The sequence below is a fragment of the Astyanax mexicanus genome, chromosome 11, assembly GCF_023375975.1.
Source record: "Astyanax mexicanus isolate ESR-SI-001 chromosome 11, AstMex3_surface, whole genome shotgun sequence".
NCBI lineage: Eukaryota > Metazoa > Chordata > Actinopteri > Characiformes > Acestrorhamphidae > Astyanax > Astyanax mexicanus.
In genome coordinates this window covers 3,125,449-3,148,789 of record NC_064418.1, presented here as the reverse complement: position 1 = coordinate 3,148,789, position 23,341 = coordinate 3,125,449, and the positions used below count along the sequence as shown (strand labels likewise).

Here is a 23,341-nt window from a genome sequence, read left to right as displayed (position 1 = left end):
ATTTCTAAATATTCTATTGAGCCTGAATTACAGGTTTTGCATCATCTCAGAAATAATTTTTATTGTTGGCATCTAATTTAACCCCATTAAATTTGGCATTTGTTATATCACAACTGAGTCGCTGCGCTGTCCTCCAAGAGTGGCGTGATTCAGCAATGCTGCATCAGCAGCAATTGCAAAAGAGGCGGAGTCAGACTTCACATGTATCGGAGGAGGCATGTGCTAGTCCTTAACCTCCTGGTGTGTTGGGGCATCACTAGTGATAGGAGGAGACCTGATAAGTGGGTTGGGAAATTGGTCTTGTAAATTGGGGAGAAAATGGGATAAAAAATAAAAAAGTGGCCTTTGCATTAATTTGTGTCAGCATGTTTTAACAGTAATAACACGTTACTGTATGCATATATACTTATACACATATCAACATACACCCCCCAAAAAAAAGTTTAGGCAAGAAAATACACACTTAATCCCACTTGGTCTTCACCTGCATCACATCATCTACCGCCCACTCAGTGGCTGGGCTCTAATGGGGCGTAATTCTGGCCTGCGGATGCTCAATGTGCCAGGTGTGTGGGCTGCTGGGAGGGCGGGAGAAGAGACTGGAAGTGTCCCAGGGGCTGGAGCCACCACGCTGGGCTTTAGTGCTGTGGCCTGTGGATCTGGAAACTCTGGCCTGACTTCTCAACTACAGCTACTGTAATATTTGAGTTCCATGTTAAATGTTGACTGACTTGGATGAATTAAGCACAAGCGTGTCACTGTATTTCTGCAAATAGCTGAGCTGAGTGCGGCGTGTGGTGTTTGTAGAGATAGAGCTTAATAAATGATCAGTCTATGTATTTATTACACTGAAAAAAAAGTGTAACAACCATGTCACTGTTTTTCTCAGTTTGCCTGAAAGCAAATCAATTCCTTATTAAAACAACTTCAAATAAATAATATATTTCAGTCAGTCAGCCTCACACTCTTCCCATTGGTTCCCGTCACCACTATTAAGGTCACACCTAAACGAAGGTGTGACCTCCCTCACCATCATTGTGAAGTTGTTCCCCTCAGATTATCTTCTCTTAGCTGCTGAGGGAAGTTTTATATAATGCTTTACATAAATGCTTGTATGCAGTGTTGTAGGCTGTAGGAGCAAGTTGCTGTTTTCGTAGTTGTGTTATTGCACAGTTATGCTGTCTTTGTGTGGTGAATTAAAGAATAAAAGCCTAATTTGAAATTTTAAAAAGTTTGTCCAGCTTCAATTGTTATTTAATATTAGAATAGCAAATCATATTGAGTTACTATAGCAATTTAATAGGTTTTATTTTTGGCTTAAAAGGAAATTACAGACAATTTATAAAAAATTAACTAACAGAGTTTAAACATTTTAATTAGTGTAATCAAAGCTGAAACTATACATGGCTGTAATAGAAATAATTGATTTTTCTAGATTAAAAAATTGTGTAAAAAAGGGTATTAATATAAATCATTTTTTTCTTTGTTTCAAATAACTTTTTGATACGTGGGTTAAATAACATATGTGTTGATTTTTAATTAAATTTTTAGATTCTTATTAAATCATGTTGAAAGTTGAAAAAACTTGAAAAAACTAATACATTTGGGTGTAACAAATTAGAGTAATTTTTTTAGGTTAGTCCAAAGTATATTTTGTTTTTAGTGTAGCATTGTCAGAAGCACTGTTGACCACTAATGATGACTTTTTAATCATTGCTGTTGGACAGAAAACTTGTTTCTTCATTTTTTTTTTACTTTTTTGATAAATTTGAATCAGACAGTTACAGTATTTGTTACTTTGTGTCAAAAATTATTTAATAATTAATGGACCACTAGAAATTCTTTAAAATTACTTATGAATAGATGACATTTTTTACATTGTACAGATTTACAAGGATCAACAGTGACAAAATGTTAAAAAAATAAAGTTTTTTTGTTGATTAATTGAAAATTAATTTCTTTATTGATTTCAGTTGAATTGAAGCTGAAATCTCCGTACCTGTGTGCGGTTGAAAGCCACCCTAGCGAACACAGCTTGTGAGACGCTGGCTCTCTTGAGCTCATCGCGGACCAGCTGGTAGATGTCAGAAGAGACCTCCGCAGCTGAAGGGTTGGATCCAGGCTCCACAGGTCCTCCAGACTTGCCAGGTCTTGGGATGGGTGGGTGATTGAGGAACTGCTGGTTGAGAGCCTGCGGGTGCTGGTGGGCTAACAGGCGGCTGACGGCCAGTTGCTGGTTGATGAGGTGAGCCATGGCGAGCTGCTGCCGCACGAGCTGCGGACTGAGCTGAGGCGAGAGGAGGCCTCCGGGGCCGAGGAGAGGCTGCAAAGCTGCTGGAGGAGGTGGAGGAGCCACCTGGGCACGCAGTGGTGGGCTGTGGTGAAGCTGCCCAGCGTGGGAGGAGGGTGGCTGCGGTTGCCCTTGGGATGGAGGCTGAGACTGAGAAGTGTTCTGAGGTTCACCAGAAGAAGCCTTAACAAGGGATCCTGCACTGCCCAGCTGCCCCATCTGAGCCAGGCCAGCTAGATGAGGGGGAGGACGCTGTCCTAACACACAGAAGTCCACTAGGTTGTCTCTTTCCACTGTGAGGAAAGAAGAAATTTGATTTAAGAGGCTATTTGGTAAACATATCTATAAAAATACCAAAAAGTAAAGATTAAAGGACCAAAACCATGGTTATACACTTTTCGTAAAAATGCAGTTACCCCCAGATTGGATTTTAAGTGTCAGAATGGAAAACTAGGTAACACTTTACCTGGATGGTCCATTTGATTGCCTCGTTGATGCTCAACTTTAATCATTTAACTAACCTTTAACTGCATGTCTACTAAATGCAATTGAACTAAAAGTTAAAAGTAAATGATTTTCTATTGAATGTAACAGTTCCGCCTTTCAGGAGAAACAGCCAATCACCTTGCTGGTTTTGCGGAACGCGATGGGCTAGGAAGGAAGCCTCGCTGGGAGGATATTTGAGGGTTTTTGAGTTCTTGTAGTGGGTTGCAGCGCTGATGTTAAAACATATATGGATATACGGCGATTTTTCTAAAAGAAAGGTAACAGAGCTAACCATGTAAACTGTGATGAGATTGTTTCTGATAGCTGGTTAAAAAGACTCATCTCTGAATGATAGATAGATAGTCAAGGTTTGAGAAAAAAAACTATATATTTTTAACTTGCCCTAATTGCCCTAATTATTTTATTAATTTAGGATTGCATGACTTACTGTAAGCTATAATTAACGAAAATAACCAGTTAGCTAGAAGCTGAATGTTGTGGATAGCCAGAATTTAGTACTATACTTGGTTTAAATGAGTTTCTTAACCCTGGTCTCTGCCCTAAAATTGTATGTTTTCCACCAGATCCAACTGATCAGCTAATAAACATGTTTAACATTACATATCATATCAATTAATATAATTAAATGGGCTGAGCCCTGTATCTTTACATACCCAGGCATTGCCCCTGCCTAAACTGATCCCTTACCTTTAATTTCTGAATTCTCTCGGGCTGGCCACATCTTCTCAAAGTAGTCACCTGAGAGCCAGAGAAGAAGAAAGTGAAACAAAGCAACTATGGACCCATTTTTGACAACAACTGAAGCACACATGCCAAAGTTACAGTCTTTACTATCGTCCAATGAAGCCTATGATAGATAACTGCGTCTACCAGTAGGATGGCCTCCATGATGCCGCTCACATCTGGAGCAGCGAGGCCGTGTGTTTGGTTCTGGGAAGCAGTGAGCAGAACTAATAGTGGAGGCACAGTGTAACCCAACACTGCTGGCTCTGTCAGTGCGCTGAAGACCTCTTTATTCTCCACCGTGTCTCTCTCTCTCTGTCTCACTGCGCTCGGGGTTTGGGCGACACTTTGATCTGTCTCTCTGTGTAATTATGGCGCTTTTTGAGGGGGCAGGAGGGCAGGAGGAAAATTGTCATAGGCATTTTGATGCTAAGAGGCTTAACCGATCCAGCGGTGAAGACGTCCTGGTAGTGAGACCTCCTGCAGCCTCGGGGAGGGGGCGGAGTGCTTTCCATTACACTGCGTGGGGGATTGTGTTTCTGCCGTCCAGGGTAAGAGGAGAGTGGGCATTAAGAGAGAACCTATATTGTAAATGTATTGGTGGTGGTGGTGTTTTTTTTTGGATCACCCACAGCCTCCAAAACCCCAACTGAACTGGATGAGTGGGGTCACGTTAGGAAACTCTGCTGATTAATAGATTAACCCTCCTATTATGTTCATTTGTCAGGAACAGAAATGTGTTCCAGGATTAATTTGAACTGGTTCATGTTTAATTATCTAAAAAATGTCTAAAACCAAAAAAATCCCAACAATCATTGTGAATATTTCATTATTAACTCCATTACTAATTATTCTATCAATATTTAGTGCAATGGTGTTCCTTACCTCTAACAGGTAATGGGTCAATTAGCACAATTTACTCATTTTTCAAAAAAACTGGCACAGCTTTTAATTAAAAATATTATGATCTTAAAAAAATTTAACACATTTATATAAAGCAACTTTTTAGCCTTTTTTATTTTTGCTGCGTTAAAAAAATAGCATGGTCACATTGAACAGTATGATACATTTGTAAATCACTAAACCCTAAAAATGATAGTACCTGTCATTTGGAGACTATAAATGAATGCATTTATATGCATTCATTTATAGGGGATCAACACCAGCAGATGACAGACATGACTCTACAAACCATCACTGATTGGTGGAAACTTCACACTAGACCTCGAGCAGTTTGGACTGTGTGTCTCTCCACTCTTCCTCCAGACTCTGATCCCTTCATTTACAAATGAAATGTAAAATAAAATTTACTGATGATCAGTGATGGTTTGGAGAGACATGTCTGTCATCTGCTGATGTTGATCCACTGTGTTTTATTATCAAGTATAAAGTCAGTGAAGTAGTTCAAAAATAAAGATATAGAGCAGCTCAGATCTTACCTTTAATCTTCTTGTACTTCTTATACCAGCGTCCAAACTCTTGGCACTTAGCAGTGGAGACATTAGCGTAGTAGGAACTGTTCACTATAGAGGAGATCATACTCTGCAGAATTAAAAGAGAAAAGAAAAATGACGGCAATACAGAGAGATATATACACACTATATCTATAGAATAACTGACATAATATAACATGTGAATAGCCAAGCTGTTAAAACCCAGACGATAAGCGATTCTATAAAGTGCATTACTGTGAAAATACCCAAAACACCTGAGCATGGCTGAGTTTTAGCACTGCGACATGTTCCTAGACTTAGTGACACAGAGCAGTGAGAGACAGAAAGCCACACACATATGCAAGCAATTGATATGAGGATCAACACCCACACAGAGCGCTCCACTTAAACACAGCATGCACAGATACATAAATCTCACTGATTGCTCTTTTGCATGGAAGTGAACATGCAACGCTAGGCTCACACACGCACATAACTGCTGTGGAACTATTAAAGTAATTTCTGCGGCGTTAGAAATGACTCATAAATTCAGCCCGAGCACAAAGCAGTATGAAACGTGTTTATATGGAAGACTTTATTCAAAAGTTTGATCAATTCTGTATTACAAACTCAAAGCAGATTGATAACACTTAGTAAAAAGCAGAGGGGTTTAAAGGGGTAAGTTGAGGAGAGTAAAGAGCAAATATTAAACTATTCAATAATAAACTGTTTAGTTTAATAGTAGCACTATTTGTAATAAAGCCATTCTTTGTGCATTCCATCCTCTTCACTCTTAGAAAAATGGTACAAATGGTACAAATCACTGGGGTTATATCAATCTTGTCATTAGTGTATTAAGCAATTATTAAACAAAACAATTTCTGTCACATTTTAACTATATTTGATAAAACTATATAGTGAGGGTTCATTGATTAACAGTACGACAGAATAACTCAAGTAATTATTAATTGTCACTAGTAAAGACACTATTAGTCACTACCAAATGTTTAACTAATGTCTCATAATTCTTTTTCTACAGTATTTACAACATTCTCAAGCATTAAAATTTTGTAATGTTCAATAAAGTTGTATATAGTGTCAATAAATGATTAGTTCAGATACATTACTTAACAGCTTTGTGCTTATTACTGTCATAAATCTTATTAAAAATAAAGATTAGTATGTATAAAGGCTTAATTCCCCCTCCCTCCAAAAAAAAACCCCACAAAAACAAAAAAAAGAAATATTTCTTTTTAAATCCCAGTCCCTTTTATTGCAATGATTCAGACATTTAAAGAAATTTAAAACATCTGATATTGATTTATTTTTTTTTTCTTAGGTCTTTTTAAAAATTCTAAATTAATTTCAGGAACATTTATAGGTACATACTGGTAGCCTGATCTTATTATTAATTATCTGTTCAATTACATATATGTCTCAACCTTTATAGTATGCTACAATAAATCACAGATAACTGAAAACTGAAATATAACAGAAAGTTTATCATTTAATCACACTGTTTTCTAGGTATGATGAATAGGTTCTACCTAAACATTGATATAATGGTTTTATTTTACAATTAATTCCAAAAAGTTCAGATATTACCTCACAATGAAAGTATTGATCTCATCATTTGTTTCTCTTCATGTTATTAAACTGTATGGCATATTATAAATGTGTATTTCACACATTTTGTCTATATCTTTCAGACATTAAACCTTGAATGCTGGAGGTCAGTAGGTTACAGTACCTGGGACAGTGGGCACTCTTTGGCCAGAGTGCTCTGGTTCATCTCCTTCAGCAGCTCTTTGAGAGCGTTGCGCACTGTCGCGTGGTTCCACTGCTCCGAGGGCAGATCCTCCAGCTTGGCGAAGCTGTAACCATAGAAACAATCACTTCCTGTTTCTCTATACATTACAGCTCCCTGTCAGCTGATCGATACAGAGAAACAGCGGCCGTTGCCATGGAGACACACGGAAACACACTGGGATAGTGCACAACAACACAGTCATATACCCGGACCTCTCGGAGTAGAGAAGAAGATAAAAGTTTCAGCTCTTTCTTTCTGCTTTAATGTCCTTTAAGAAACAATCAGGTGTAAAACAGAGCAGATGTGGAGAGAGCATGATCCAGTCTTTAAGCTTTATTAACTGCTGATTAGGTGCAGTTTATTAATGCTAATTACCACAGCTATGAATAAACACTGTCTCTGCTGCTCCATGTTGTTTACACAATGAGCGCAGTATGTGCTGCATTCACTGCTTGCAGCCACACATCTCTTACATTTACTTTCCTGCTCCTGCACCAAACAGCTCTGACCAATCAGAGGAGACAACGTGCTCACATGATTTATTGGTGCTTTTCTATTGGGGATTTTTTTGGTGCCTGTGTGAAACCAAACCAAACAAAGGAAGAAAAGCTCCAAATAACTGAACTCATCACTTGATCCGGATCATAGAAACTATGACAAAACTACAAACATAAAACTCAGCAATGATCTGTAATTCTAAATTTTGACCTCAAACACTTGGATGAAAAGTGAAAAGCAGCAACTATAGTTCAGCACCTCCAAGAACTCCTTCCTTCAAGAGGCTGAGAAAACTATTCCAGCTGACTCTTCCTCATGAAGACAATGGGATTAAAATCCTCACCAAAATGTGGAAGAAGTTTGAAGAAGTTAACTTATAAAACATATTTTTTGTACATTGACTTCCATTGAAAGTTTAGAAGTTTTTTTTATTTCTCCTGTAAATTTGCTGTTTTGGAAATACTCATTTTTTATTAAAGGGTGACGACGTAAATTCTGTTCTGATACAAACATTTAATGTTCCGTTCAGATTTTGTGACTCAAAAAATATAAAATATTTTTAAAAATACAGGGACAAACTTTCTGTTTTGAAAAATATATATATATTTTTCCAGACTGAGCACACAAATTAAATAACATAAACTAATCACTGTCTACAAATGAATGTGCAGAGTTGATGCTGTGCACACTCATACCAGACACACAGTGTAGTGTACTGCTCTGTTGTGTATTAGGATGTCTGACCTCTGCAACTGGATGCGGAGTGTGACCATGTGGTAAACATCCAGTAACATGTCGGCCACCGTGGCCTCTGGGGCGTCTGTCAGGCAGTGGATGGGTAACGGGTTCCAGCGGCCAACCTTAATGATTCCTGTAAAAGAGAGAAACAAAGAGACAAAGAGACTTCATTAACCAGATTTGATCTCATTTGTAGCTCCCATTACGTCATCAGAGCTGATGACCAGCTTCACCTCCACTGTTAGTAAATGGCTGTAATGAAATCAAGTTCGAGCTCTGCCCAAAGCCGGGGACTATATGCAGACTGTGGGTTATATTACATTATTATCACAGATAAAAAAAAATTCTAATCTCCAGCTGATTCAATATAAAGTAATACACAGATTGCATATGACACAACATAAATTATATCAAATGGCACAAATGGACATAGACATATGCACATACTGCACCCTAGACATACAGCACAGGCCAAAGGTTTGGACACACCTTCTCATTCAATGCGTTTTCTTTATTTTCATGACTATTTACATTGTAGATTCTCACTGAAGCATCAAAACTATGAATGAACACATGTGGAGTTTTATGAACTTAATAAAAAATGAGCTGAACCTCCACAGTCACCGGACCTGAACCCAATCCAGATGGTTTGGGGTGAGCTGGAGCACAGAGTGAAGAAGACAAAGGAGCAACAAGTGCTAATAAACACCTCTGGGAACTCCTTCCTTCAAGACTGTTGGAAAACCATTTCAGGTGGCCACCTCTTGAAGCTCATTGAGAGATTGATGCCAAGAGTGTGCAAAGCAGTAATCAGAGCAAAGGGGGGCTGTTTTGAAGAAACTAATATATATATATATATATAGTGGATTGGATTTAAAAGAGGGAAGCGTTTCCACTGTCTTTATGTCTGTGTAAATGTGTGTGAACAGCCGAGTGGCTGATATTCTCACTTCCCTTGAGCACTCGCGTCTTTAGAATTTTTTTCCTGTCTTTTAAGCTCGTTTAACTAAAGTAACAAAAAAAGAACATCAGCTAAAAACTTACATTTAACTGTGGAACGAAGGAACAATTTAGTTTTTAGTTTTTCCTTTTTTTTGTTGGAGGAATCATTTTATTTTGTTTTTCTATTTTCATATTTTCTTTGGAAGCTAGCTTCCTCCCTGGCATCCTTTGTTGTTTTCCCACCAAATTCCACACAATAGGTGTGGACTTTTATTTTGCTTTCCACCTGTTTTTGGGACCCACTCCTTTTAAGCTTGTCCTGACCATTTTACTTCCCAGAAATCAATATTTGGTAGAATAACCCTGTTTTTTAATCACAGTTTTCATGTATCTTGTCATCATGTTCTCCTCCACCAGTCTTACACACTGCTTTTGGATAATTTGGATAATTGAATTGGATTTTTTTTTTTTTGTTAAGTACATTAAACTCCACATGTGTTCATTCATAGTTTTGATGCTTCAGTGAGAATCTACAATGTAAATAGTCATGAAAATAAAGAAAATGCATTGAATGAGAAGGTGTCTCCAAACCTTTGACCTGTACTGTACCTGATACTTATTTTCATGCATTCTGGATACAGTATGTCCACCCATACAGAAAATCTGCCACCCCACTCTATCAAACCACCATCATTAATCATATATTTTTTGGTTTAGTTATTGTTTTTGTGTTGTTTTTGTTATCATTATTATTGTTTTTGTTATTTTTGTTGTAATTATTACCATTATTATTACTATTATTTCTATTACAAACATGTAAAACAAAGTTGGCAGTACAAAAAATAAAATTAAGCATTAAGCATTAATGCGTTACACTCAAGATCTCAGTCGAGAGAAGCAGTGATGACATGAGGGATGCCATCAACAGATAAAGCTGATAAAAGAAAAAAAGACTTGAAGACACTTGAAGCTGACATACAAACTAAAACTGACATATAAACATTGCCCCATTGCCCGTGTAAACGCCTTGTATTTATTGCGGACAGCAATTTTTGCTGCATGTTTTTACATGCCGTATTAGAGTGATAGATAGATGAGATGATACCATGATACTGGATACTGGAAGATGAGTCACTATTTATGTTTTATGAATGTGCCTGTTGTCTCTGGGCATTGCATCATGAATATGGGAAACTGTATAGAGGGCTCTCTCTCTCTCTCTCTTTTATTTTCTCTCTTATTCTGTCTCTATGTCGCTCTGTCCCTATGAAACAGTTCATCCCAGGCTATAAAAGCAGACAGCGGGGAACAATGGCAGTAATGATAAGGCCTTATCTATTAAAGTCTTATCAGGCAGGGAAGAGGCATCTGACACGCTGGTTGGTGGCCGCCCCATTAAGCGCAGCTCCCTGGGGCGCCGCTGCCGCCTTTTTTTTTTTTTACAGCCGGCAAAGACGTGCAGGGAGCGGCTAACGCGCCTGCGGCAACGCTCCACACGGACACCCACGCCGCCCCCCCTCCATTAATGGCCCCGCCATAAACACCGGTCAATGATTGTTTGATTAACCCAAATTGACCGTTATAAATGCCTCTCGCTGTGCAAAGGATGGGACAGCCGTTTATGGCCGAGGAGCAGTCCATAAAGGCCTGTATATGCTTGCTGCCCATGATAGACACGAGTGGCGGCCATGTTTGTCATCCCAGTGTCATCTGATTGTCTCTTACAAATGTTTGGAGGCTGTCCCTGAGCGACCTTGAGCTTCCCTGAGCTTCCCTGAGATTCCTCATTTGGTTGAACGTAGATTGAGCGTATAGGGAGATAGATGCCCACTATCTTGGATAGCCGTAATGATTTGATGATTTGGGGAAATCATCAAATGTCATTTGTCGCCATATTAGAAAAAAAGGTTGCTCCCACCACAGGTCAATCAGATCAATAATAATAAAAAAAAGCAATAAAGCTCATCTCCTCTAGCACTTTTGAACTTTCTCATGCCTTTTTGTGATGATGCTCACATGATTAGTCTATCTTATCTCTTTAGTACATCCAGTATATGGGCTTAGTGTTCAGTGATTAGCGCTTCTACATCTCTGCTTTTACTGGAATATGTAAAAAAAAAAAAAAAAAAAAAAAAATAAATATATATATATATATATATATATATATATATATAAAGCAGTTGAATATTGAAAAGCAGTTAAAACACATCACTTAAAAAAAGCAACAGTGGCAACTTTTTATTTTTATTATTTAATGTATTTTAAATAGTTAAAATACTTATAAATATATTAATATGGCAAGTTTAATGCTGACTTATGGAAAACACAAAGTAAGATCAGTATATAGAAAGATTTGAGGTTTGACATTATGTGGAACGAGTGTGGAATCACTACTTTGCTAATTTTCAGCTCACTGTTGCTATTTCTACGTATGTCATATATTAACTGCTTACTAATGGGTTTTATTAATGGGTTTTAAACATTTTTTGCAACCTAATTAATAACCATTAATAAACTCATTTATAAATCATTTATAAACCCTTTATGAAGGTAGTCTTATTTTAAAGTGTTACCAAACTGTCCCTCATGCTGTGCCAAAATTTCTTGTTGAATGGACCAATAAAAATACTTAAATACTAAAAAATGACCTAAAATAAACTCTTTTTACATTGACTTCTATTTAAAGTTTAGAAGGTTTTTTCTCTCTCCTGTAAAGTTGCTGTTTTGGAGATTTGGAGTTTTTCATTGGATAGCGATGATATATATATAAATATTTCTGTTCTGATTTCGCAGAAGCATCAGCTATACACCTCTCATAATGCCCTTCCTGCAGTTTATTTTTTTATTTATTTATTTTTTAAGAACCACGCCGAGCCATTAAAAATACATGAGCTGGATCTATCATTGACTCTGCTCTATTTATTTCCAGATGTCACGAGCTTCGTTGGGAGGTGCCGCACATGGAAACCGGACCCTCTGCACGTTGCATTATTTACCTAACTGTTTTTTATACGTATTTTAAAAAAGAGGCGTCTTGCATCGTACGTCTTGCATCTCTTCACGATCTTCACACAGAAGATCTCCTCTGTTTCGTACATATGCTGCTCTACCTACAGTACAGGCCAAAAGTTTGGACACACCTTCTCTTTTTCAATGTGTTTTCTTTATTTTTTCATGACTATTTACATTGTAGAGTCTCACTGAAGCATCAAAACTATGAATGAACACATGTGGAGTTTTATGTACTTAACAAAAAATGACCTCCACAGCCTCTACAGTTACCAGACCTGAACCCAATCCAGATTTGAGGTTTGGGGTGAGCTGGAGCACAGAGTGAAGAAGGCAAAGGAGCAACAAGTGCTAATAAACACCTCTGGGAACTCCTTCCTTCCTTTAAGACTGTTGGGAAACGTTTCATTTCAGGTGGCCACCTCTTGAAGAAGCTCATTGAGAGAATGATGCCAAGAGTGTGTAAAGCAGTAATCAGAGCAAAGGGTGGCTATTTTTGAAGAAACTAGAATTTAAATTTTTGTTTTAGTTATTTCACCTTTTTTTGTTAAGTACATAAAACTCCACATGTGTTCATTCATGCTTCAGTGAGAATCTACAATGTAAATAGTCATTAAAAAAATAAGGAAAATGCATTGAAAAAGAGAAGGTGTGTCCAAACTTTTGGCCTGTACTGTATACTCTGGATATGTGCAGCAAGCGCATGCGTAGCGTGATCAGATGTACTGTAGAAAAAAAACAGAAAGCCCATGAGGGTGGTGGTGGGGGGAGGCGGTGGTATGGCTTCTCCAAGTCTTATTAGAGACAGGCTGAACCTGTGAAAACTAAACAACGCAAATCACATTACTGTTTAGTAAATGAGAGCCAGATGCAGAATGGACCAGCCCTCTCTCTATCTCTTTCTCTTTCTCTTTCTCTCTCTCTCTCTCTCTCTCTCTCTCTCGGCCTTCGGGCTGTTTCTGTAAGTTGAAAAGCTCCAGTTGCAGAAGTGGCTCAAGTGCACACAGATTGACTGGCTTATTCCAGTCAACACACCACAGCCTCCATTGTCTGCCAACACTAGTTAGCGCTGGGAAGTTAGAAGAATACTCCACTGTTTTTCCAGCCTCTATTTGCTACATTTCTCTATATCTGCAGCTGATTACAAATTATAGAGAACGTATTTTTCGAGGTTTTTACCTCTGTTTTAATTTTTATGAAAAACCCTTTTATAACACGTTTTTAACACTCTTATACACAGTACAGCAGCTCCGGACTAAGACGCTGCCACTATGATCGTGAGCTTGCTGGTTCGAATCCAGGTCATGCAGCTTGGCATCAGCAGCCAGAGCCCTCAGAGAGCACAGTCGGCCTTGCTCTCTCTGGGTGAGTACAGTAGATACCACTCTCTTTCTCACTCTCTCTACATCACTCCAAAGGGTGATGTGGGTCAGCACAAGGCTCAATGCATCTGTGAGCTGATGTATCAGAACCGAGTTGCTGCGCTTTTCTCCAAAGGCACTGTGATACAATTCGGCAGTTCAGCAACAGCTCGAAAGAGGCGGTGGTTGACTTTATATGTGTTGGTGGATGAATGTGCTAGTCTTCACTCTCCTGGTGTTGGGGCACATCTAGTTCTAATAAGTGGGTTGGGTAATTGGCCTTGTAAATTGTAAAGAAAATGGGATAAAGAATTAAGTAAGTACTAAAGGAAATCATGGGAGTGGTGTAGCAAATATGTAAAGCAAAAAATAATAATTAACCATATTCACAGCAGATACAGATTAGTTTTAAAAATGATGATGGAGTATTGCTGAGTCTTTGTTAAGAGCCAGAAGCTACACTCTCTTCTGTGTCACTGGTTTGATGTTTTGACTGGTAGAAACAAACTAACATGCCACACAGTGTGCGAGCTGTTCCTCCCCCCAGTTTATTCCTCTTGGCGCGATCTTTCCCGCTGGGACTGTGCATCCTCAGCACAGGGCTGGCCACCTCTCTGAGTTCACTTAACTCACGCTCTTCTCCCTTACAAACTAACAGGCCTTCGGGAAGTCTTGTGTTTTCCTTTCGTTCCTCTAAAGGTATCTGCAGAGATGTATTCCCCAGATACTGAATTAGAGGACTAAGCGAAACAGATGAAGACAATTTGCGTGGTGCCACTCCCCCTTCTGATCTCCTCTCGCTCTCTTTCTCTCTCCAGACTGTGTTTATATTACTGTGGTGCTTTGATTTCTGTGGGACGAGTCTGTTTTGCTCATTGTCTCGTTGTGCAACGCTGCTCGAGCCACCCAGCTATTCTTACTGAAGCTAACAGTGAACCTAAAAAACAAGGTTACAGTACTTTTTTCAATGGGTAGCTTCATTTTGAATTAATACAGCATTGCTGACTCTTGCAATAGTTTCAATAACTATTGAAATAACCAGGAGAAAATAACCTGTAGATTTGGCTAATCTTGTAACTAACTTTGTATTTAATGAACTATTTACATCATTACTTTTATTTAAGCCTTGCTGCTACTAATGTTCTAGTGAAGCACTATATACTCTCTACCTCAGTAACTAATGTGTTCATGTTTGTGATACGCTTGAATCCTGACGTCTCTGAACTTTATATACCTTATAGAGCAGTGTCGGCACTTCACTTTCCTTTTTATTAATTGTCTAATGTCTGCCATATTTAATATTTTTATTGTATTTTCTTTCTTTATGTCTGCACTTCGTGTTGTCCGTATCAGACTGTTAGTTCCTTGTTGCATCATGATCCTAAAGGAATGTAATTCCTCCAGGAATAAAGCGATTGATGAAGTGTAGTGAAAAAATGTGCTCAGGTGTTTCTATGTAGCTCTGCTTTAGATCACTGAATTAGAGGTCTCTGAAGAAAGACAGAAAGACACATTTTGGCTCTTGCTCATGAATATTCATACATGAAAATATATATTGCCTCTGACTGGCTAACAGCACTGAAGCTCTAAAACTCAAAAAGGACAAAATGTTTTCAGAGATACAGCTTTAGTTATAAACAAAAGTTGCAAGCTCCGCCTGTGGGCGGTCCTCAGGCCGAGGTGTGCGAGGTGAACTCATAAACTCACTGGTTGAAGTCGACACCCTAACATCTCTCTGATCAACTCGTATTTCTGAGGATTTTCTTTTACTAGCTACTGCAGGCAAAAAGTGGATTTTAGCAGAATGAGACCTTCAAAACTTTAGCAATGAAATACTTTTACATATTATTGAACGTCTACTAGACTAATATCTAATTTATATTGATAAGAATAAGATTATGTGATAAAATGTGATAAAATAATGAATAATGTGCACCCACATTCACCAATTCCATTATTAACCCCATTAAAAATAAGCTGGTAAAACCGCCTTGTTCTGGGAAGGTTCAACAACTTTGCTGAGAAAAAGACAAGAGCTGTGGGCAAGTCGACTTTCATTTACAGTATGCGCTAACGTTGCACAAACAGACACACACACACACACACACACACACACGCACACACAGAGAGAGCCTGTGGTAAGGTCATTAATGAATCATTTTTAAGTTGGAAAAGCCTTTAGACTTTGTCGTTTTTTTTTTTCTCCACTTCAAACCATTGTTCCCATTGCCACATTAAAATTCCTGCTCCTAGTGATGGCTTTTCATGTGGCACAGTGGTGGCTTGGCTTAAGCTTATGTGTACCCATCCATATACAGTCAAAGACACAAAGACACACACACACACACACACACACACACACATAGACACACACACACACAGTTTTAAAAATGATCTCTCTCTCTCTCTTTCTCTCTCTCTCTCTCTCTCTCTCTCTCTGTCTCTCTGTATCTCTATCTCTCTGTTTCTCCATACACACACACACACACACACACACACACACACACACACACACACACACACACACACGCAATCACACACTCTGTTAAACAGAATGAGCTGTGATAGATGCTGCTGGCTGCACACGCCTGACTGGCTCTCAGTGGCATGGCTGTGCTAAGGGGAAAGCCCCAACGTGTGTGTGTGTGTGTGTGTGTGTGTATGAGTCACAGACACCACAGATACACACATACCGTCACTGTCAATCACTACAGCGCAGCGTTACGTCTCAAACTGTATCCAAATCAGTGAGGTAGAAGAGGAGAGATTACGCTCTCAGTTCAGCCTATAGCGGCAGGTTTAACAGATACAGTTGTGGTCAAAAGTTTACATACACTTGTAAAAAAACATAATGTTATGGCTGTCTTGAGTTTTCAATAAGTTCTACAACTCTTATTTTTCTGTGATAGAGTGATCGGAACACATACATGTTTGGCACAAAAAACAGTCATAAAATTTGGTTCTTTCATAAATTTATTATGGGTCTGCTGAAAATGTCACCAAATCTGCTGGGTCAAAAATATACATACAGCAACATTAGTATTTGGTTACATGTCCCTTGGCCATTTTCACGGCAACTAGGCGCTTTTGGTAGCCATCCACAAGCTCCTGGCAAGCTTCAGGTCGAATGTTTGACCACTCTTCTTGACAGAATTGGTGCAGTTCAGCTAAATGTGATGGTTTTCTTGCATGAACCCGTTTCTTTAGCACTGTCCACATGTTCTCAATGGGGTTTAAGTCAGGACTTTGGGAAGGCCATTCTAAAACCTTAATTCTAGCCTGGTTTAGACATTCCTTTACCACTTTTGATGTGTGTTTTGGGTCATTGTCTTGTTGGAACACCCAACTGCGCCCAAGACCCAACCTTCGGGCTGATGGTTTTAAGTTTTCCTGCAGAATTTGGAGGTAATCCTCCTTCTTCATTATCCCATTTACTTTCTGCAAAGAACCAGTTCCACTGGCAGCAAAACATCCCCAGAGCATAATACTACCACCACCATGCTTGACAGTAGGCATGGTGTTCCTGGGATTAAAGGCCTCACCTTTTCTCCTCCAAACATATTGCTGGGTGTTGTGGCCAAACAGCTCAATTTTTGTTTCGTCTGACCAGAGAACTTTCCTCCAGAAGGTTTTATCTTTGTCCATGTGATCAGCAGCAAACTTCAGCCGAGTCTTAAGGTGCCTTTTCTGGAGCAAGGGCTTCTTTCTTGCACGGCAGCCTCTCAGTCCATGGCGATGTAAAACACGCTTGACTATGGAGACTGACACCTGTGTTCCATCAGCTTCCAAATCCTTGCAGACCTGCTTCTTGGTGATTCTTGGTTGACTCTTGACCATCCTGACCAATCTCCTCTCGGCAGCATGTGATAGCTTGCGTTTTCTTCCTGATCGTGGCAGTGACACAACTGTTCCATGCACTTTATACTTGCGTATAATTGTCTGCACAGTTGCTCTTGGGACCTGTAGCTGCTTTGAAATGGCTCCAAGTGACTTCCCTGACTTGTTCAAGTCAATAATTCGCTTTTTCAGATCCACAGTGAGTTCCTTTGACTTTCCCATTGTAGCTTTTGTAGCTGAGTCTAATCACTGGGTCAAATGAGCCCTATTTAAATGGGCTCATGAGAAGTCAACAGCTGTAGTCAATCAGAATCACTTACAAGAAGTGAAGAGGCCATGACATGAAGCTAATTTGATTGACACAACTCGCTACATCACCAAAATTGACAAATTTTGTTGCTGTATGTATATTTTTGACCCAGCAGATTTGGTGACATTTTCAGCAGACCCATAATAAATTTATGAAAGAACCAAATTTTATGACTGTTTTTTGTGACAAACATGTATGTGTTCCGATCACTCTATCACAGAAAAATAAGAGTTGTAGAACTTATTGAAAACTCAAGACAGCCATAACATTATGTTTTTTTACAAGTGTATGTAAACTTTTGACCACAACTGTAAGTGTTTCTGTCCGGTAGATTTATCTCAATTCTACAGTATAACTGAATTCTCTTTACACTGTAATACAGATAACTGACTTATTTTAATAGCATTAACACACACGCATGAAATAAACGGGGCAAATATAAACAATAAACCAATTTACATGTGTTTAGTCTTAGTTAAGTTTGTGGAGTGATTAATCTTACAAATTATGTTGATGTTATATTTCACCTATTAATCTTACTTCAAACTTTTTATTTATATATGTATATATTATACATTCAGTGTGTGTTGGTTATGAAAGATGCAGAAGCTTATCAAAACAATGCCACAGTGAATGCATGCTGCATTCAAAGCTAAAGACGGTCCAATGAAATATTAAAAATATAGAATGAGTGATCTTTTTTTTGGTGGCAATTTTTTTTCTGGCCAAGCAGTGTATATAGAGTACTGTGCAAAAGTTCCATTAATACATTTATCTCAGCAATATGAGTGTTTTACCTGAAAAAAGCAGCACATATGATTTGAACAGAGGCAATTAAACATACATACAGTAAAACGCAACAAGGATTTCTCATTTTTAACTATAAGTATGTTTATATATCCTGTGAGCCAAGCCGATTTCTCCTGGATGCTCCTCAGCTAGCATGTTTATATTATTATGCTCAGTTCCATCAGCAGCTCAACTGAATTACCAAATTTACCAATTTACCAAACCAGGTATTGATTAATATGATGAGAACTAGAAATAACTCTATTAAACTCAGATGATGAGGGGAGATTAGGAGATGTTTTAAGGAAAACAGGGCTGTAAAAGCTCTGCTTTTTGTAAAATTGTTTTACTGAGCTAATAAACACTTACTGCACGGATAAGAAGCTTTTTCTTTACAAAAAGTCCTACAGGTGCCTAAAACATTTGCACAATACTGTATAAACAGAAGTACTCTCTGTGGAAGAAACCCATAAAGCTTTTTTTTCACATGTGTGGTCTACAGACCTTCAGCATTAAGCTGTAGAGCAGAATATTGGGAATGAGTTGGGGTGGTGATCATCTAACACCAAGCAAATCCTCACAAAAATGCTCCATAATTGAGAAGAATGCCTTTTTCTGGATAGTAGAGAAAATGGTACCACATAAAAATAAGACTACCTTTATAAAGGGTTTATAAATGGTTTACAATTAGTTTATTAATGGTTACTAATTAGGTTGTAAATGCCTTAAAAATCATTAATAATTGGTTATAATACATACGTAGAAAGGGCAACAATATAGATGGCTGTGGGTTTACTATGTGGCAAACAACAGGTCATTGTTGCCCTTTCTACGTATGTGTTATAACTGATTATTAATGATTTTTAAGGCATTTACAACCTAATTAGTAATCATTAATAAACTAACTGTAAACCATTTATAAAGCCTTTATAAAGGTAGTCTTATTTTAAAGTGGTACCGAAATAGAGAAGTTAATCCAGTAGAGCAGGATAAGCTCTTTTTAAAAATCCTTGATTTTTGAATAAACAATGAGTGAGCAGGTGTCCCAATACTTTGCAAAGTAAGAAGGAAAATGCCTAAAAACCATAGAAAAAAGCAAACACACACACTAAAAAACAAGCCATCTGCTCCGAGTTCAAAGCGCTGAAATAATGCCTGCTGGTTCCATATCAAGCAATAGTGCATATTTTCATCAAACTGACCCAGATGGTGGTTTGACCCTCAGTGGCCGCATGTCAAACGTGGCAGGGCAACAATGCGCCGGTTCTGTAAGCCATCACCACTGTTAATTGTCTGAAGCCCTAAACTACAGGTCTGTCCGCGCATTTCTATAAAAATCCTCAGACCCTTATAATTGAAATAAACAATATCTCCCAGTTAATTACTGGCCAGGCTAATTAAAGAAAGGCCGCGGTGCTGGGAGAGGAGCTTAAATACACTGCTGGAAGGGAGCTATGCAGGACACAATTCAAACAGGGAGAAAATAGCCGGGACTCTGTGTAATTTTGGTCGTGAACCGCAGAGGAAAAAATGTATAATTTAAGCCAGAAATTATTCATTTAACATAAACGCTTATTTTAAAAAACAAAAAGTATTCATTTGAGATGAGGTCTCTCTCTCTTTCTCTCTCTCCTTCTCTCTCTCTCTCTCTCTCTCTCTCTCTATCTTGCTCCTCCCTCTCTTTTCTCTCTTTCTTTCCCTCTCATTAGAAGATGACTCTTCAGTTAGTAAAGTAAAGCTGTATTTGGATAAATAAGACAATAGAAGACAAACAGATGAATATATAAAGAGAGCATAAAGAGAGAGAGTACAATACATTACTGTAATAAATTATAAATTACTATATTAACTACACTATATACTATATAATAGACTCTTCTCCTTCTCTTTATCTTTTCTTTGGGCTGATGAGTTGATGGTGTTGAAGGTAGGTGTGGAGTGGATCGTGTTGTCTGTAAACTGTTTGACTCATTTAGTCTTTTTAGTCTCTCTCTTGTTTTTAATGCTGTTTCAGAGGTAAATTATAATTTTTTAAATCATTTTCCTTCCTCCGTAATCCTGCTTTACAATACAACAAATACCTGTACTACTAATCATGCTATATCTCATTTTCATACAGTAGTAAAGTAGTTCAATTGTACAGTAAAACTATTGTGCTACCACTGTGTTAGCACACTTCTTTATTTGATTATTTGATTTAGTTTACAGGCATTTTTTGTATGTTTTGAGAAAATGCTGAAGCACTCAAAGCAAATGACAAGGATCGTTGACACATAACAGCAGTGAAATCCTTCCTTTTAAAATACATAACCAATTTAAACCAGAACTATTTAAACAGACAATGAATCACTGAAGTATTCAATTTTGTTAATTTTAACTTTTAGTCTCTATTTTACTAGAGAAGCATTAGAGAAAGGAACCTTGCATATTTTAAAAGGGTGTCATATTAAAAACCCTGTAACTTTATGGAAGAAAAGGAAAAATACAAATGTTTCGATGTAAATATGTTTTTTAAAGCATTTCTTTTGGACATAATGTTAAATAACAATTCCCGTTTTGTTAAACTGTACAAAAACATCGTAAAAACAGACAGACAAGGTATTTACTGTATATGACAGCGGTGACTTTACCTGTTTCTACAAATTAATTGTCTACATGGAATTCACTTGAGAAAGCTATAAAACATCCTTTTATATGTATCAAATCGTAAATCTTCACCCTGTAGTTCAAATTCGATTCATCAAACCAACAGGGAGCACTGAAACGAGCTCAACTTCTTTTTTTTTTACGGAAAATAAGATTATAATGTATTTAAAACGTGCAGCCAAAGCACATGTTTTCAGTTGTAGAAGTCTGTTATTTCTGTAGAATTACTTAAACCTAGTTAAATTACCAAACACTTCGTCACACAGGCCTTAATTACGAACCCGTAGCTCATTCATCTCACCAGATGATAAATATTTTCTGAACTGGGAAAAGGCAGAATTATCTAATTAACTGGATACCCTACCTTTGAGAAAATAATGAGATCAGAATGTGTTTATCTGTGTTTAAGTTCGGGCTCGCTCCTCAGATACTTGCTGATGTCTATTGTTAGCGTAGCTAAACTCTGCGCAATTTCTGTTTTAAATTTTCTGCATACTTTACAGAATACAAGTAAACTTTTCAGCCTTCCAGGAGATGACAACCATGTGCACAACAATAAATTAAAGTGTTATTATGTTCCTTCGTTGGCTCACACACTCATAAACAATCTTAGTATTTCACACACACACACACACACTAACACACACACACACACACACACACACACAGTAACACTGAGATGTGGACAGACACAGAAGAGCACTACAAAGACATCATGTAGACACAAACATAAATTCCAATATAAATGTCTTACACACACACATACAGTACACACACACACACACACACACAGCACATTCTTTCCCTCTCTGTCTCCTTTGTTGTCTTTTAATGAGTTTTCAGGCTGTGATTCTGTTGCTCTGAACAAATGGCCTTTCTCTTTTTCTTCTCGCGACAGTTCTTACAAACAGTTTATCAAAGCCTCGCTCCTGTCAGCAGCTCGCTCACACTCCGGCCTGCTGCTGCAGCTCTGTTACTCCTTACACACTGACTGAACCAGCCTGAAACGCAGGCTAGTAGTGGGAAATATGCATTTCTTATTTAGTTAACATATTTTACAACAGTATAATAAGGCACGCTATCAATGAACATCTATTATCTGGTCTATTTTAATAAATAAGATGCAAACAAAATTTTTAACAGCAGTGTTTAACGGTAGTAAATGTCGTTCAATAGCGGTAGACTAAAAAAAAACCTTGAGTGTTCATCTCATTTAGCATGTTTTAACATGCTAAACATGCAGACTACAGTCCGATATACTCAGCTCTTAATGGCAAAAGAGCTAGTGGTGCAGTTAGCGGCTAATGCTAATGCTAATGCTGCTGCACCCAGCCTTAGTGCTGGAGAAACTTTACTGAAAACTCATCCTTGTAACTCTTTACTTCAGAAGAATGGCTTTACTTCTCCTTATAATACCTGACTCATAGAATTTATACATTAGGCACACTAAATTATAAGATTTTTTGGAAAATTAAAGGATTTTAGGTGCACCTTATAGTGCCTTGCCTGAACTTTAATCCACTGAACATAGGGGTGGCCATATAAATATATATACGCATATGCTGATACTCATATTTTAGATAACTACACTCAAAGCAATGCAAACTGTACAAGTTTGTTTTTAAGTTAAACCAATAGGGAGAAAAGAGCCAGAAACTAAACCTAAAAGTGCTTGATTTCAGAACATAAAGAACACTAATCAAAAGCATATTTCATTCAAAAAGAGTTTTTGAGAGAATTAGTCAAGGTTTTTTTACACTGAATGAAGAAAAGGACCCTGCTAGATTTCTGACATCTGGCATAATTTTTTAAGTAAATTTCAGTAATTCTATGCAACATTAATATCACTTCTTTAATACTGTGTGTCTATTAGTTATTTCTGTATTTCACACATTTGTTAATTTTTCTTGAAAGATTTATTCCTCTCATTTGCTCACTTGGGGTTCTGACTCAGATCTCTGTAAAGCTCCTTTGTGACAATGTCTATATAAATAGAAACAAATCTGAATTTGATTTCACGGTTTTTAGTGATATAATTGTTTTTCTTTATGTCTTCTGTTGATTGAGATGATTATTATTTGCAGTTTTTCTTTTCCAACTCAGGAACAAAAAACATTGCACGTTTCATAGAAATAGAAGTATTGTAGTGTTATAAAGTCTGTCTGAATAACAAAAATATAATGCATATTAATAATAAATGCTGCTTTCATAACTGATTAAACTGTTAATTTGTTGAAATAAGTAATTGGTTATACATATATATTTTTTGCTTTCTGGAAAAATATCGGAGACTGTTTTTGTTACTCTGCCTTTAAGACCTGCATATGCAAATTCCCCCTGTTTTAAATGGCTACTCTCTACTGTGCCTTATTCAAAACACAGTTCTCAGTTCTCAACACTTTTCATAACTTCAGTGTGTAGAAATAATCAAATAATCAAAATAATTTA

At 37.6% G+C, this 23,341-nt stretch overlaps 1 protein-coding gene across 4 annotated transcripts in view; it reads right to left on the bottom strand.

The window, feature by feature from the left end:
- The window catches only part of satb2 (SATB homeobox 2), a 68,862-nt gene that overhangs the window by 21,841 nt on the left and 23,680 nt on the right, over positions 1 to 23,341 (bottom strand). For all 4 annotated transcript variants that reach the window (XM_015603402.3, XM_007227761.4, XM_007227759.4 and 1 more), the window contains exons 4-8: positions 8,006 to 8,132; positions 6,704 to 6,827; positions 4,960 to 5,062; positions 3,485 to 3,535; positions 2,000 to 2,583 (exon numbers count right to left, since the gene is read on the bottom strand). In XM_015603402.3, coding sequence (XP_015458888.1) covers positions 2,000 to 2,583; positions 3,485 to 3,535; positions 4,960 to 5,062; positions 6,704 to 6,827; positions 8,006 to 8,132 — 989 coding nt within the window. The remainder of the gene's footprint in view (positions 1 to 1,999; positions 2,584 to 3,484; positions 3,536 to 4,959; positions 5,063 to 6,703; positions 6,828 to 8,005; positions 8,133 to 23,341) is intronic.